The 16,037-nt window shown below is 44.4% G+C and overlaps 1 protein-coding gene across 3 annotated transcripts in view; it reads right to left on the minus strand.

Annotated features, from left to right (window-relative positions):
• Nucleotides 1-275: 275 nt before the first annotated feature.
• ZNF592 (zinc finger protein 592) overlaps nucleotides 276-16,037 on the minus strand; it is a 34,713-nt gene continuing 18,951 nt past the window's right edge. Inside the window, exons 2-8 of one of the 3 annotated variants that reach the window (XM_039722720.1) lie at nucleotides 15,558-15,736; nucleotides 10,862-11,038; nucleotides 9,936-10,095; nucleotides 7,033-7,311; nucleotides 5,860-5,972; nucleotides 2,418-2,586; nucleotides 276-1,248 (exon numbers count right to left, since the gene is read on the minus strand). In XM_039722720.1, the coding sequence (XP_039578654.1) occupies nucleotides 742-1,248; nucleotides 2,418-2,586; nucleotides 5,860-5,972; nucleotides 7,033-7,311; nucleotides 9,936-10,095; nucleotides 10,862-11,038; nucleotides 15,558-15,736 (1,584 nt within the window). In that variant the 3' untranslated portion in view covers nucleotides 276-741. The remainder of the gene's footprint in view (nucleotides 1,249-2,417; nucleotides 2,587-5,859; nucleotides 5,973-7,032; nucleotides 7,312-9,935; nucleotides 10,096-10,861; nucleotides 11,039-15,557; nucleotides 15,737-16,037) is intronic. The other 2 variants (XM_039722722.1, XM_039722721.1) reach the window with 2 other exon arrangements.

The following is a 16,037-nucleotide window of genomic DNA, read 5'->3' on the forward strand; positions in this document are numbered from 1 at the left end:
CCTGGCAGTGCCAGCCCAGGATGGCTTCCTGCAGCACAGCTCCACAGACACACGGCCAACACGGCCCTCCTCAACACCGTACTCACCGGGGAGCACTGGGGCTACAAAATCCTCTTTCAAGGATGATTCGGGTCCAAGACATTTCATTAAACTGTGTTTTGGAAAAGAATGTTGTTATTTGGGCATAACTGAAGAATAACCAGCACAACTTACAGCTCGAACCCGTGCCGTGTAACGCAGATCCCAGATCGGCCCACACGGTCCTGACAAGCGCGTTTGGCTGAGTTATTTATGAGTTAAAATGAGTAACACAAAGGCAGGATGGGGAGAGAGAAAAGAAGCCATAAATAGAAGGAGAAATAAAGGGAGATTGGGAAGGCGAGGCTGGGGCTCTGGGCAGAGGTGGTGCACACTCAAAGGAGGAGAGCTCATCTGAAGGAAACTGCAGCTGCAAAGTGCTCCTGGATCCTCAGGAGCTGGCCAAATCCCACTGAGGGCTCTGGCCCTGCTTTCCCTTTTCACCTCTCTGGGCTGGCAGAGAGTTAGTGCTTAGGATGCAATGGCAGGGTTGGTTTTGTTTTTTTCTGTTTTAAATTTCCCTTACAAATAGGAGTTGCAACGTCCATCCCAAGAAATCAACAGAGTATTTCAAAGATTTGCCCCGTCCCCACCCTGTATTTTGAGTAGAAACCCCCCAACAAAAAACCCCCAATCAACCAAAAGGGCTTTTTTTTTTTGCTTTTAAGTCTTAAGAGACTTTGAATGATTGTTCTGTGAGGTGCTGTTGGGGCCTTCTGCTCCACACGTCTGACTGTGCTCACAAAGAGCTGAGTCCCTTTTGCACTCTTTGTATTTGTTTTCCTCTTCCACCGTAGTGTTCAACTCGCCATTGTAGTCCTCGTGTCCGTTCTTACCCATCTCTATTTGTAACTCCTGCCTTTCATCTTCCTCCTCCTCCTCCTCATCCTCCTCCTCCTCCTCATCTTTGACTTTATGAACGATGAAGAGGTGTCTGTTCAGAGAGATGTGGGAGGTGTAGCAGAGGCCGCAGAACAAGCACTGGAAGGTGGAGCTGTCTGTCTTGTGCCGAGGGATGTGTTCCTGGAACTCAGTCCGGACGTCCGTCGCGAAGCCGCACTTCGCGCATTTCCAAGGCGCTTTCAGTTTTTTGGCTGGCGGCGCGTCCAAACCCGCAGCGCTCTCTGCCTGACCCAGCTCATCCACTGCCATCCTCTTTGGAGATTTTGCCTTCAAAAAATAAGATTAAAGAGTTAGTTTATCATTTGAACCCGTGGAAGAGTAAGTGCTAAAATCCACACGCGTGTCTGAAGATGCCTGAGGGTGAAGTCCTGCCTAGGGATTCCTGGGGCGTTCCCTTCCCTCCCCACACCCAAACACCTCACCCAGTGCACAGGATTTCAGCTGCTGTCCTGTGATGTGAGATGGGAACGCTGGGAGAGGCTGGCTGGCCAGAAACGTGATGGGGAAATAGTTCAGAATCAAGGAATCATGAAATGGTTTGGGTTGGAAGGGACTTTAAAGCTCATCCGGTTCCACCCTCTCATGGGCAGGGACATCTTCCACTATCCCAGGTTGCTCCAAGCCCTGTCCAGCCTGGCCTTGGACACTTCCAGGGATGGGGTAGCCATGACCTCTCTGGGTATAAATTTGGTATAGTGTGGGAAGGAGGAGCCCACAGAAGAGGGGCAGCTGAGGCACACGGGGTGGTCAATAGCCCAGACAACACTTCTCAGACTAAACTCTGAACATTCTGCCCTCCACTCAGATTTTGTCCTAGTGGCATCTCTCAGTAACTCATTGCCTCTAACTTAAAATCTTCTCCCGTCAGGATGAGTTGCTTATATATATCCCTGCAGTGATATGCAAAATGTGTATTTTTAAAATAAATGGAGCAAAGAAGCCCAAGCAGGCAACCCTCCACTCCAATCCAAAACAAAAATCAGTAGCACAATTACAGCTGCTATACAAAATTACACATTCATACTTAAGAAAAATGCAGTTCTCATAGGTAATGGATCTAGCAAGTATTTTAACAGAAAATAAATCTTTTATAAGTAGCAGAAAAAATGAGGGAGAAAGAAGAAAAATGTGCCATGCTAGTGAACAGGATACCAGGGGAAAACGAGGGTAATAACAAACTTAAATTACAAAACAGATTGAATAAAAGCCAGAGAATCCTGAGAAATGCAAGATGCAATGCATGTTGTCCTGGTGCTGGTGCAGCTCAGCTGCACTCGCACTGCTGACCCTGACCCTGCCAGAGGGAAGCAGGCTGGATGGAATGGAGTGAGGGAAGGAGATCTGCCCTGTGGGTGGGAGGGTTTGACTGGCACAAGGCCACAGCTCGACGTAACACCCCCAATGAACAGCTACTCGCCAAGCACATTTAATTGTACATTTAATTTTCCATGAAAATAGGGATCAGTTACTTCTGCTCTGTTTCTCTCTGGAGCTTTCGCTTTGGCCATCTGGGATAAGTCTGGGTTTTTGATGCCGTGCATGAGGCTGATGTGGTTCTCCAGCATGAATGGCTGAGGAAATGTCTGATTTTCATCTGTGCAGTACCTTGGAAATAAAAAAAGACAATTTATTAGAGGATATGCCTTTTGTATTGTGCCAAACCAAGAGGTGTAATTGGAGACAGACTCTGGTGAGTAATGTACCATCAGGTTACCAAAATACACAGCAAAGCATCGTTTTAATAATAAAACATTACCCTGAGAGAAACCTAGAACGGTTTGGAGTTTGCCACAGTGCTCATGAATGGGAGTGGGGCACATCTTCTTTACAGTGCTAAATAAATACAGGGACTAGTGGGGGTCAGGAACTCTGTGACAAGTGCCAAAGAGGACAAATGATCAGGATGGAAAACACATGGGAGAACAACAAAAATGGACTCTGAGATGAGAGAACTACACAGAGGGGGCTGGTGACTGGTGTGACACCTACGAGTGTGTGGCACAACCCAGTCCTGTACCTAGGGAGAACCAGCACTATCTCCACCAGGCTGTACAACAACACAGATAAAATTCTTACCAAACTGTTGAAATTCCAATTTTTATACCAACAATCTAGGCAGAATCACTCATGAACATGTCATTTATATGTAACTCATGTTTGAAGCTGGCAGGACTCCAGAGCTGCTCCAGAGCTGGCTGACATCTCCAAAAGGAGCTGTGAAGGGGATGTGCTGTCTGCACCTTTGCTCCTGGATGATTGAGATCTCCTGGAATAAGTGCCAGGCCTTGCAGACATAAACCAGCCCCACTCAAGTGCACAGAGGGCTCTGTTAGCAACTGGGAAAGCCAAAATTGAGTATCTGGGCTGTTCTTTCCAGCACAACACAATGAAGGTCAATCACACACAGACCTGAGCAAGGACAAGTGACACCAGAGTCCCTGAAGTGCCCTAATTGCATCTGAGACAGGACTAAGGGCAACAGAGAGGAGCTGAAGTGTCTCTGGGTAACAAAGACATCTTCTAAAAGGACAGAAGAAGATTCCTACTGATCTTCCAGTAACTAGAGGGAAATTAAATGATGTGAAAATGCTCATTGAATACTTCTGGGTTTTAACAGGAATTGCTCAGAGGCTAAATCAATATTTAATGATGATGGAATTTTTCTTCTTCGTGGAGGAAAGCTGAGAGGTTATTAAGTGGTATTTATCAAAAATAAACATGTTGAAAATCAAGTGTTTCAGACACTTTGTACTTAAGACATGGAAAGAAGAGTAAGAAAACAATAACCAAGTGAATTATGAAAGAAAATACACAATACATCACAATATTTTGCAATTTGCCCTAATTTAGAATTCTTTTCATGTGAGCAGGGAAAGATGCTTGCCTAACCTGAATTACTCCAGTGACAAGCATGGCAGGAGGGTGTTCAACTAAGTCCTCCATCACTGGTTGCTCCCTACAAATTTATCCAAAGCCAGAGACCTAAGCAGGGCCGGGGGAGAAAGGGGAAATCACAGCTGGGAATGTTAGAAGCCACAGGAAGGTCACCTACAAGCAAGCATGCTGGAGTCACAATTGTCAATAATCAGATCCATGTCAGATTTTATTCATGTTTCACATGGAAACCCAGGAGAAAAGGGTGACATGAAGTCAAGGCATCAAAACCCCTGAAGAGAGTAACAGGTGAGAGTGATACAAAATGCCAAACAGGAAGAAGGAAAAGAAACACCAGAACCAGAAGAAAGGAGGAGCAGTGGACGTGTGATGCCTTACACAGTGCTGAAAAGAGTCAAGGAGGAATGCAGAGACTGGAGGGTAAGATTTTTAGAGCAGTGCTCTATAAGGTAAGAGAGATCAAATAGAAGACAGGACAAGAGACCTCAGATCCAAGCAAGGAGCAGCTCTTGGAGAGTATTTCAAGGAAGAGGCTTCATCTGCAGAGTGCTGTGATTTCAGTGACTCTGCCCTACAATGACTGAAGAGAGCACAACCACTGCCCAATTAAGACTTCATCAACAGATTTTGAGAAGGAGCAACCACAAGCTGCAGAATTAAATGCAACCACAATTCCCTTGGATTGCTAGCTGTGTTTCTCTGCTGGCATAATCACTGCCCCTTGGGTGAACCAGTGCATCCACAGCTGTGTCTTGTTCTGAAAAGTAACAAGGTAAGGCACAGCAGGCTTATATCCTAGGCTGTCAGGAATTTCCACACAAAATTCCCAGTAACATCTTATGCTCATTTTGATCCTGAAACATTCCACTTTAAAAACAACTGATCCAGAGAGAACAGATTTACACAGATCAGGTGAGAGTAACACCCAAGACCATCACCCACAAACTTAAAGCTGAATGAAACACAATAGGAGCCAACATTTCATCTCCTTGGAGGTTCCAAGTCAGAGCAGTTACAAGAAATGGAAAGTTTAGAAGTCCTAGATGAAAAACTATCTCAGGAATGTATTCCCAGTGGTAATGCCAATGCTGTATCAATTTACTAAAAGCTGTTGTGGCTCACTAGATAGTTCAAAGAAACACAGTACATGAGGAATGTGCTTGTACTCTTCAGATGAGGTTTGAGCAACTTGAGTGCAGTGATGACAACACACGTCAGAAATGCTTGCATTAAAAAATTTTAGCTAAATTAGAAAAATTCCCCCAGCCTACATCACAGCAAACTTCTTTTCCAACCCAAATGTGCTTTCATCCTATTTCAAAAGGATGTCTTGGAATGAGACAGGAAGGAATTTTGCAAGGTCACTCAGCAAACAACTTTGTCTGCAGCAGTTATAACGGTAGATTTGTAAGCACTGGCTTTGTAAGTCCTGAACTGAGATTGTATACAGTTAAAATATGTTGACCAGCAATGATTTTCATTCACCACTGATCCATAACTTGTCTGAAATCTCCAGATCCATTTCCAACCTTGAGGTGTGACTTGCCAAGCAATTGCCCTGCAGCCTGTGCAGTCAGTTCTGCCTTTTTACAGCAGTGGCAAGATCTGGTTCATTATTAGGATTTTACACACCTTCTGCACCCAAGGAGAAGGCACAAGAGTGATGCATGACCACACCAACCACACAGCAGCAAAAGACTGACCCAATATTTTATTGGCTGTTTCACAACAAAGCAAAACATTAATCTCATTTACCACCTGTAGATATCAAACCACACCTTCCTTTAAGTTTCCAAAAGATACTGACTGTGCAGTCAAAAAGCCACTAAGTCTCTTGTGTTTAACACATTCTTCTCCTCACTTTCCTTCAGTAACTTACAATCTGGAGTGGACAGGAGTAGCAGATAGGAGTTATTACACCTTCCAAGCTCAGAGGGCTAGGCTGCTGCTGGAAAGCAGCCTGCAGTGGCCCTGGGTACGTACCAGCAGGTGTAGACCTTCTTTGCTGTGTCGTGGTTGTTGCGGATGTGCCTGCGCAGGCTGTTGGAGGCGTTGAACGAGCGCTCGCACTGCCGACAGGGATATCTCTTCATGGACTGGCAGGGAAAGAGAAACAGCTTTCAGGGACGTGGAAGGATTCCATGAATCCAGGATTGACTGGATTCTAATTCTCCTGCTCTTCACCTGGACATTACCTCTCAGAAGCAAAAAATCCCTTATATAATATGTAACTCAGTGATAGAGATCACAAAGACTTTGAGATTCCACTTTTATTCAGCCCTACAGTTGGGTAATACCAGCACTGATCTTATAAAACCAGGACTACTTAAAGCACGTGCTTGATTTTATTGATGTTTTATTAGGAATTACATATATGCTTTTCCTGTGGTTCATTTCACTACTGGACCCCATACAGAATTCCTTCAGTGGAAGGTCCCTTCAGCCTCAGAAGGCAACAGAACCCCAGTTAAACACAAGTCCACTTACCCTTCTAGCTCCTCATAACTCAGCAAAAGAAAAAGGCAAGATGTTAAAAAGCATGACATGGGCCTTTCTGTTATCCATGTATGATATCCACATACCCCTCAGAAAGTCTGTCGTGTAACCAGCCTCCTCCAAATTTTTCTACAGCCCTTTGTATAACCTGCATGTACATTCCAGTTAAAATCTTCTTAGACTTGTTTAATGAATACATATATGTATTAAACTGAAATAATTGTCCAATTTCCTACTTCTGTGACATTCAAATGGGAAAATCCAGAACTCAGCCTGCCCTCATCTTCTTCCCTTGAAGTGAGGGCATCATTAAGTGGGACAACCCAGCCCTCTCCAAATCAAGCTAGAAGGACTCAAACACCATGATCCAGATTCCCATTCATGTCTGGGTGACTCAGGATATCAAACAAGAAGTCCTGATGCCAAAGTACTGAGAAATCTGGCTGCACACAGCATCTTGGCCCATGTTCTGCCAGCAACAAGGATTAGCTTGACAAAAGTAGGTCAAGGCAACGCAAAGCTTGAGCTGGATGAAGCACACAAAAAATTGAGATTTGCAGTTCTTGTAATGACAGCCCTGCATGTCAAAGGAGCCTGGAATGCAGGAGACTGGTGTTCCTCCCCAGCTCACTAGCTCAAGTATTTCATCCCAGTCCTTACCCTTCCATGATTTCTCTTCATGTGGGACACATAGGTTTCCCGATCAGGGATCCACTGTGAACATTCTTTGCAAGTCCAACCAGTTCTTCTCAGTCTGGACTTGGATTCAGGATTATGTCCTTCCACCCTCATGTCTTTCCTCGTCAGAGGAGAGGGGGAAGTCCCATTGGCTACCAGAAGCTCCTTTGGTGAGGTATGAACCTGGTTCCTTGAAGCCTTCTCAGATTTCTGCCGAAAGTTTGAGAGCTCTTCAGGATTACGGGGGACTCCATGAACACCCTGTGCAACAGTAACAGTGGAAATGCATGTAACATTTACATGTCATTCATATTTCACACCTTTATTTATAAATAAATACCATTTACTATTTAAATACATTATTTAAATCCCCACTGGCCAAACAATGTGGTGGTGTTGTCTTGCTCCTGTATGTTTTCCCATTTCTCCTAGAAGCTGCTGCTGTGCTTTCCCTGACAAGAGATCTTCCCAAGAAACATGAAACTTCTATTTCTGTTCCCTGCATGACAACAGCCGCTCCTTGGTGCTGCCTGTTTAGCATTTTGGATGAGCCCTGGGAACTCTGGTTAAACAGGGAAGATGTAATGGAACAGAAATTTCAACTGTCATTATTTCAAGAGCCTAAGCTCTAAAAACACAGAGCTTTGGTAAGCTCTGAATGAAATGTTTGCTGGTATCCTGGAGGATCTAAAGCTGCTTCATTTTTGCTCAAGGGATGGGAAGAGAAAATGTTTAAGTTTCTCCAAGTCTACTTCCTTCAATTCCACCCCATCTATTGATATTTATATTTTTTATGGTCAAAACTTCACTTCTGACATATAAAACCAAGCATAAAGCCAGGAACCAGCCTTATAAGGAATATGGCTTTAGGCTCTTTGGTTATTTAACAGGCCAAAATCCAAAAGTCCCCAAAAAAGTTATTTTAACAAAGAAAATTGAACATAAGGAAAATAATCTAAAAAATGAAGAGCTGTGGGAAAGCAAAAGCAAGTAAAAGAGCAACATACCAAAGAAACCTCAAGAAACTCCCCCAGGAACAACAACAGTTCATCCACACAAAAGGCTAATTTAGAGGTTTAATTGTGCACAGTAATTAATAACGGGTAAAGTTTCAACGCATGAAAGCCCCAGGCATTTGGAAGTCTTTCTGTGGGTTAGACACCAAACAAACCTCCAAACACAAGGTCTCAGCTGAGCAGTCTGTGCACTTTGCACCTGGCCCAGCTGATGACCACAGAAGCCACAGCACTGCCAGCTCCTCAGGAACACACACACATCACCTTTCTCCCCGTCTGGAAATCTCTGGAGTGCCCATTTCTCCACTGTTACACCACTGGGGCAAAACAAATGAAGAGCATGGAAAAATGAAGTGATTTCTCTGCAGGATCAATACCTGGAAGCAGAGCAAACTCCTGCTCTGTGATGCTCTAAACCTGAGGAAGATGAGGAGGCACATGGATTCTTTATTTTGCATGTAGGCACACACTAGACAGCACCTCCTAAAAGCTCTACCACATGAAGGTGATCTCAGAGGAGATGGGGGAGTAAAATTACTCCCCTGCCACAGCCAAAAGCCTTCAGTTACCTCAGAGGTTAAGAGACAAAGTTTTGTGGTGAAGATCTCGGGGTGCTGATGCACAAACTGCTGCAGGCAGGTCCCTGGGCTGGGATCTGACAATGAACCACAAGGTGAGTATCTCAGCCCCAGTTTTTTAGCACTGGGGAAGAACATCTCTTTGAAAATTCTAGCCTTAATCTCAACTCTATTTTCCTAGCTATAATGCACCAAGATTAGCAATCATCGACTTCACAGGAGGGCTTCAAACTGCAATTCATTACTGCATGCAAAGCACTTCCAGATTTGCAAGTTAAAGATATGGGGGAAGAGAGCAAGGAAGGCGTTTTGAATGGGTCTTGCTTTCAGGAATGAGCTAAAAAAAATCTTCTGGCTTTCTCAGTGTTAGTATAAACAAAATGAAGTCACTGATTTAAAAAAAAAAAAGTCCTTTTTTTCCCCTCATCAAAGGGCAAGCTCTTTCTTCAGAATGCCACTGAGAAATCTTCTGAGGTGATTTTTGTGGAGTGTTGTTAAGCACTGAACATAAAAACATCCTGAGTAAGATAACAGAAAAATGTAGTGCCTTTACATTTATGGAATAATGAGACCTGTAAGACTGGTACTTCCAGGGCAATCACTTCTACCTCTCTCAGTCCACTCTCATAGCCTGGTGTGGTTCAGAGCAGCAGGGAATCAGGCTCTTAAATGCCACATAACCTCCCTCTGAGGCAGCTGCAAAGGGGCCAAAGCTCTCCAGGGGAGCACCCAAAACGGCAGATTCAGCTTTCACTATATAAACCCAGTAACACTGTGGGCAGAGAATAATTGTTCCTGTCTCCCAACTGAAGAAGCTGCCACATGAATTTAATTATTTTCCTTGAGTTTAAGAGGCTGGGGACTCCCCATCCCTGGAAGTGTTCAAGGACACACTGGACAGCACCCAGAGCAACTGGGACAGTGGAAGGTGTCCCTGCAGGGGGTAGAATGAGATGGGATTTAAGGTCCCTTTCAACCCAAACCAGTCTGTGATTCTGTGGTTCCATGAAAATAGAAGAGTTAAAAATCAAAGAGATTTACCTGTATAAACAAGTTTTTATCATACAGCTAAAATGCATCTAGATGAGAGGAACTGTCAGCATTAAGACCAACTAACACAAACTACTCCACTGACATTTCCAGATCCTGTAAATCACTGTAGTCTGTATTTTCCACTAAGATATTCCTTAGCAATCTTCCACTTCTTGAACCACTTGCCTCACATGACTGATGTATATTCTCTGTGAACTCAAAAAACAAGATCTTGCACCAGTAAGGGAGAGTTACCTACCTTGACATGCTGCATTAGCTGCTGCTTCTGCATATACACCAGCTGACACTGTGGGCACTTGAACACTCCCACCAACAACTTGCTGGTGTTCTGCTGGAAGTGCTCTTGGAGCAGCTTCTTCTTGTTAAAGACCATCTCACAAGAGCATTTGTAGATCACCCTTAAACAATTAAAGAAAGTAAATTCAGTCTCTCTGCCTCAAGAACATAATGTAAAAAGTTATCTCAGCAGCTCCAGAAAGGGATGGACTTCTGAGGAGGGCTGTGCTCTCCTTGTATTGTCAACACACACCCACGTGGGCAACTGAACCAGTAACTCAACTGGGAAGAACATCAAAATGCCTCAGGCACATACCACAGCTTGCTAAAAATAAGTTTACTTCTATGCATATGCATAACCCCGTGTGTTTGAGCACAGACAGATGGGAGCAAACACAAAGCAAACCAGCCAGCTACACACTGCTTGCAATCCCACCTTTCCATAGTTCCTCACTTAAAGCACAGATTTTTGGCACTAGCTCAAGCCTTGGAGGGAACAGCTACAGGGTGGAAAAATCAGGAGGCTTCTCTCTAGTGATTTTTGGGGGCAACACTGCCTGGAATAACTCTCCTCTTCCCTTCAAGTGCCAGATGCCCTGGAGCCATCTACCACTGAGGGTCCTGCTGGACAAAGAGGTGACAAGTAAGTTCCTTTTATGGATGTTTAGCTCTTGCCTGACCAAAGCCCTCTCCTCCTACACAGGAGACTGTGTTTGTACCAAGGCTTGCTCTGGTTTGGAACAGACCCCTGCTGGCAGACAAAGCAGCACATCATCTTATACAAGGACAGAAACCAAATACAGAAAAAAAACCCCAAAAAACTGTGAGAGAAAGAGGGAATCCTGGAGCCATCCAGCAAAGGAGAAGAGATAAAGCCAAAACACTTACTGAGTAGTCTTGTGAGGCTCTGCTGGGTGCTGGCTGGCCACGTGAGCCATGGTGGTGTCAGCAGACTTGAAGGCCTTGGGGCAAAAAGAACACTTGTGGAAGACTTCGCAGTGTTTCTCGTGGATGTGCACTTTGAGCATGGCCAGGGTCATGAAGACAACTCCACAGTGGATGCACCTGGGGGAGGCATGACAGAGAGGAGTTACAGCCACAGCACCACTCCCATCACACCCATGGAAGAGCTAAAAATATGGCACAGATGGAAGGACCAGGTGTGGTGGGTCCTTGATTCAATCAGTTCAATCATATTAATGTGGAAGAGTCAAGGAGGAATTCTGAGCAGAACTCCTAGCTAAATGTTACCAACAAGATCTATAAAAGAAACCTTCAGAGACTAAAACAACCCAAAAAAGAATGAAGATGTGGCTCAACAGAATGCCAGCCCTGTACCTGTGAAAGCCAATTCCAGGACAGGGCACAAGTGAAAGACTAAACAAGTCTGTATAAACAAGTTTTTATCTGATGAGATCTCCCTGTGGCAAAAAGAGAGACACAGTCTCAAGCTACATCAGGGAAGGTATAGGTTGGATATTAGGAAAAAATTCTTCACCAAAAGAATAATAAAATACTGGAATGCTCTTTCAAGGAGGTGGTAGAATCACCATCTCTGGATGTGTTTAAAAAAGGACTGGACATGGCACTTGGTGCTATAGTCTAGTTGAGGTGTCAGAGCATAGGTTGGATTTGATGATATTAGAGGTCTCTTCCAACCTCATGATTCTGTGATTCTGTGAAAAAGCAGCACAAGTACCAGTGAGTCCCCATATTTTATTTATACAAAATAAAGAGAAAGAATACCCAGTTGGAAATCTTCAGCAATTGCTACTCCACTGAGCTCCAGAAAATTACAACAGCAACAGCAAAGATACTGAGAACAGCAGTAGAAACACCCAAGGAACGGATAAAGCTCATTAAAATATTAAGATACAGGTGCTGCCTGGAAACTGCTTGTCTGGAAGGGCTGTCTGGGTGCTCAGGGAAGAGAGAGGGAAGCAGAAAAGGATTCTTCTCAGCAGCTGAAAACAAGACCAAGAGGGGAGCAGGGCCACCCTGCTGTTCCCAGCCTGCCTCTCCTCCAGACACACACATGGGACAGGTCCTGCCTAATATTCCCACAGGATGGCAACAATCAGCAGCCTCACTTCATTTAACTTTAACACTCCCCACATCTGCATGCTGTGCTGAGAGATGCCACACTCCAACTTACAAGGGCACGTGAGGATGCAGCCACCTGTCCTCACCTGCCTCCAGCACACCAGCCACAGGGTTTGCCATCCCATGGGTGCACCTCTGCTGCTCTGGGATCAGAACAGCCTCTCCCAAGGATATTCCATCAAAATGGCACCAGTGGAACTCTACTTAAGCCAGCACTGCATGTCCAGATGTTAGAGCAGGGAACTCCAGCCTGGTAATGCAAGGGCCAACCTTGCATTGGTGGGATGTGAGAGATGCACGAGGGATAACCTCCTCACCTTACAAACAGGTTTTCCCTTCATTTCCCTGCTTTCCCTGAGGGCTGTGTCTGCCCACAGCACTGCTGGGGGACGTGTGCTCAGCACTGCTGGCACAGATGGGCCCCAGCTATGGTGCACTGGAACTGCTCCAAGCCTGTATCATAAACAAACAAGCTGCTGGAATATCCTTCCCTCCGAACCAGCCTCCCAGCAGCGTTTAGGAAACAAGCCCAGCCTTTGAAGTTGCACTTCAAAAGATCATTAGGCAGAAGCCAGCCTGAAGGAGCCAAACTCTCTCCCCCACACTTTTAAGAAAACACAGAATTGCTGTTTTCTTAAATTTCAAGAGGGAAGCAGTGACAGAAGCTGGCGTGACCTTTGGGGAAGCATGAAGACATTCTGCTGGAGTAGTTCTGCCTTCAGGCCTGATCCTCAACCATATGATACAGAGGGAGAGAGATTTTTCTAATACAGTAACAGCAGGAACCAGGTTGTTATGGAAGAATGAATTCCCTAAGTATAAATGGAAGTACATCCAGGAATATCCAAGGGGCTTCCTCCACAAATACTCCCTGAATTAAAGAGATGGTTCTGCCTGACGCTTGATTTTGGGAAGTGCTTCATTAAGAATGAGGAATGAAACAAGCACTAACTCAGGGTCAAACGATCACAGGTTAATTTAATTTACACTAAATGGAAGTCTAAACAACAGCCACGTTGTAATTAAGAATCCCAGTGCCAGAAGGACAAGGTCTCATAAACTAATTAGCTGAACAAAGTGGATGGAGGATGTCAAGGGGCTTGCCATGTAATTCCTGCAAATTGCAAATCCTGCTATCATCCCCAGTGCTGCTGGATCCCTCAGGGCAAGGAGGGTTGGCTGGAAGTCTTGGAAAGCATCCTGTGAGAGGAGATAACAGCTACAATATATTGTCTTAACCTTCTGAATGCTTCCTATGCAATCACCTTCCAGCCCCTCAATTCTCCAAATGGCACCAAGCAGAAAAATGAGTCCCAAATTGGTGGGGACAGCTGGAAGGGGCTTGGAAAAAGTGGGGAAGGTGACACTTGGAGCCAAGAAGAAAGGACCATTAAGGACAATCTTGTTGAGTTTCATTTTGAACTGTAGAAGACCACTCTCATTTTCAGTGCAATCACTAGCCATGACTCAACTCCAAATAAAACAACCCCAAATTTAATTGAAAGCATAGGGTTATTAGCAGAAAAGAATACAGAATAAGGACTTATCACAAAACCAAACCTGTGCTCCAGAAATTAAAAAAAAAATAGGGACATAAAGAGAAGCAGCTAAAGTCAAGCTGATCCCAGGAGGGATTTAAAGAATTCCTCAGCTTTTCAGCTCTGCAAGTAAGAAATGTGAAAGAAAAGAATGAAGTCACTCTGTGACCACAGGGCAGATGCCACAGATTATCTAGATATGGTTCTGCAACCAGAATTTATCTCTTCTGTTTTCAACAATGTCAGTGACATCAGCCCTGCAGCAGAGACAGGCAGGATAACAAGGCTGGCACAGCCAGACATTGACCTGTCTGGTGGACTCATCTTTCACAGATGAGCTTCAGTAGATGTGAATTAGAGGAGAAGTTAAAGAAATTCAGCTTTTAGAGAAGCTGGGTAAAGATAAAAAATCCTTAAGCATAATTTGTGAGCTTTGCCTTTGTTTAGAGCTTCGTTAATGTCCCTGGAACAGAGAGTAGGTATCTGCTAATGATATCTACAGACAGATGGAAGCTCTCCTTGCTGGATTCCCAGGTGCCACTGAAGTCCCAAGAACTGCACCAAACCCAAGTTAATTTTCTGACATCTCCTCCATACCCCTTTTTCCATGTCAGGGAAAATATTTTTTCCTCCTTCCCAGATTAACTGATTTTCAAACAGCCCCAGTGTCACAGCCATTTAATACGTGATGGAATTAATTCTTTGTTGTGGGCTGGGTCTCCTCAGATCAGATCCCACATTAAAAAGCCTTATCTGTATATAATTAAACTTAGAATTAGTTTGTTATGTGCCTCTTGTCTTCACAGTTGAAAAGAAAAAGGCCTTGAAAACCTCAGTGTGATTCAGACCAAACCACACAGCAGAGCTTCCTGAAGTTGCAGACATCTTAAAAGAACATCCCCAAGAGCAGAAATTGCCTTGTTTGTTTGAATTCTCAGAGTATTTCATGGCAACCAAGAGAAAAACCAGAACTTTAAGGAAACTCAAAAGATCACCCACTCTCATCTCCCAAGCAAATCATCACATGTTAAGAGCTGTGCTGCATGGAGCTCAGGTGATCTAAACATGCCAAGGAGGGAAGGCTCATAGGGAAAAGTAACATCTTATTAGAGCAAGCAGTTTAGTGGGAGAGAAGATATTGTACCACATCCAGAACCTTGGGAGCCTTCTCCACCTGTCTCAGCTCATGAGAAATGTTTGGAGATTTGCAGGGGCATAGAAGGAAATAATCTGTGCCCTTCTCACAAAGGCACACATCCTCAGCCCATTACAACTGACATAAATATAAATTCAAGCCTTAAGGAGATTTACAGGATTAAGATCTGCAATCTTTTTGCTCTAAGTATCAATCCTGAGACATCCAGCTGCAACATGAATTCAATACAAGAGCTTTTCAGCTCAAAGACGCCACAAAATAATGTCTGCTCTCAGAAACCTCCCTTAAATCCAGTTAGTAATTATTTCCCATTTCAAATGTGTTCTGTCATGCAGAAAACCATGCCAGGCTCCAGCTACATCCACTTTCATTTCTGCTGTAAGAAAGACAGTCCACAGTCACAGCATGTTTTAGGTTGAAAGGGACTTTTAAACTCCCTGCCATGGGCAGGGACACCTTCCATTACACCAGGTGACTCCAAGCCTTGTTCAACCTGGCCTTGAACACTTCCAGGGATGGAACAGAGTTAATTTCTTCTCAGTAGCTGCTACAGTGCTGTGTTTTGGATTCAGAATGAGAACAACATTGATAAGACACTGAATGTTTTGGTTTTTGCTAAGTTATGTTTATCCTAAGTCAAGGCCTTTCTTGGTGTGTGTGTGTGTGTGTCTCCTGCTCCGCCCGTGAGAAGCCACACAAACTGGGAAGGAACACAGCCAGGACAGGGACAGTCACAAGCAAACAGAGGTGTAAATCCCAGCCTCTCAGGAGCCTGAGCTGCACGCACCTGAAGCCAACCTTGCGGGAGTAGTGCAGGCAGTTCTCCTTGACGTGGGTCTGGAAGTAGGCGGAGCGGCACACGGCTCCGCACTCGGGGCAGCAGTACGGGGACTTGTGGGCATGGATCCTCTGGTGGGCACAGTAACTGCACTGGTTGGGCAGCATCATCTGGCACACTTGACACGTCTGATGGAAGAAAGGTTATATTTGTTAGTTGTTCTCTGCTTGGGGTTTTTTTCCCCCCTAAATTCACCGTAGAAAACTTGCAGGTTTAAAGGAAGAACACAAATACACCTCTAGCAGCAGCATCAGCTCCACAAAGCTCTTTAACTAATCTACCATCTTTTCCCTACATCTTCCACAGCTAACCATTCCCAAATAAAACTTCCATATTTAAATCACATCTTCTATGCTTTATTTCCTCTTTTTCCCCATAAAAAAGAAAGCAAATTCTTTCGCCTCTTAGCTCTCATGATATTGTCAATGC

This window comes from Passer montanus, unplaced genomic scaffold (genome assembly GCF_014805655.1).
Source record: "Passer montanus isolate IOZ18808 unplaced genomic scaffold, ASM1480565v1 scaffold5, whole genome shotgun sequence".
NCBI lineage: Eukaryota > Metazoa > Chordata > Aves > Passeriformes > Passeridae > Passer > Passer montanus.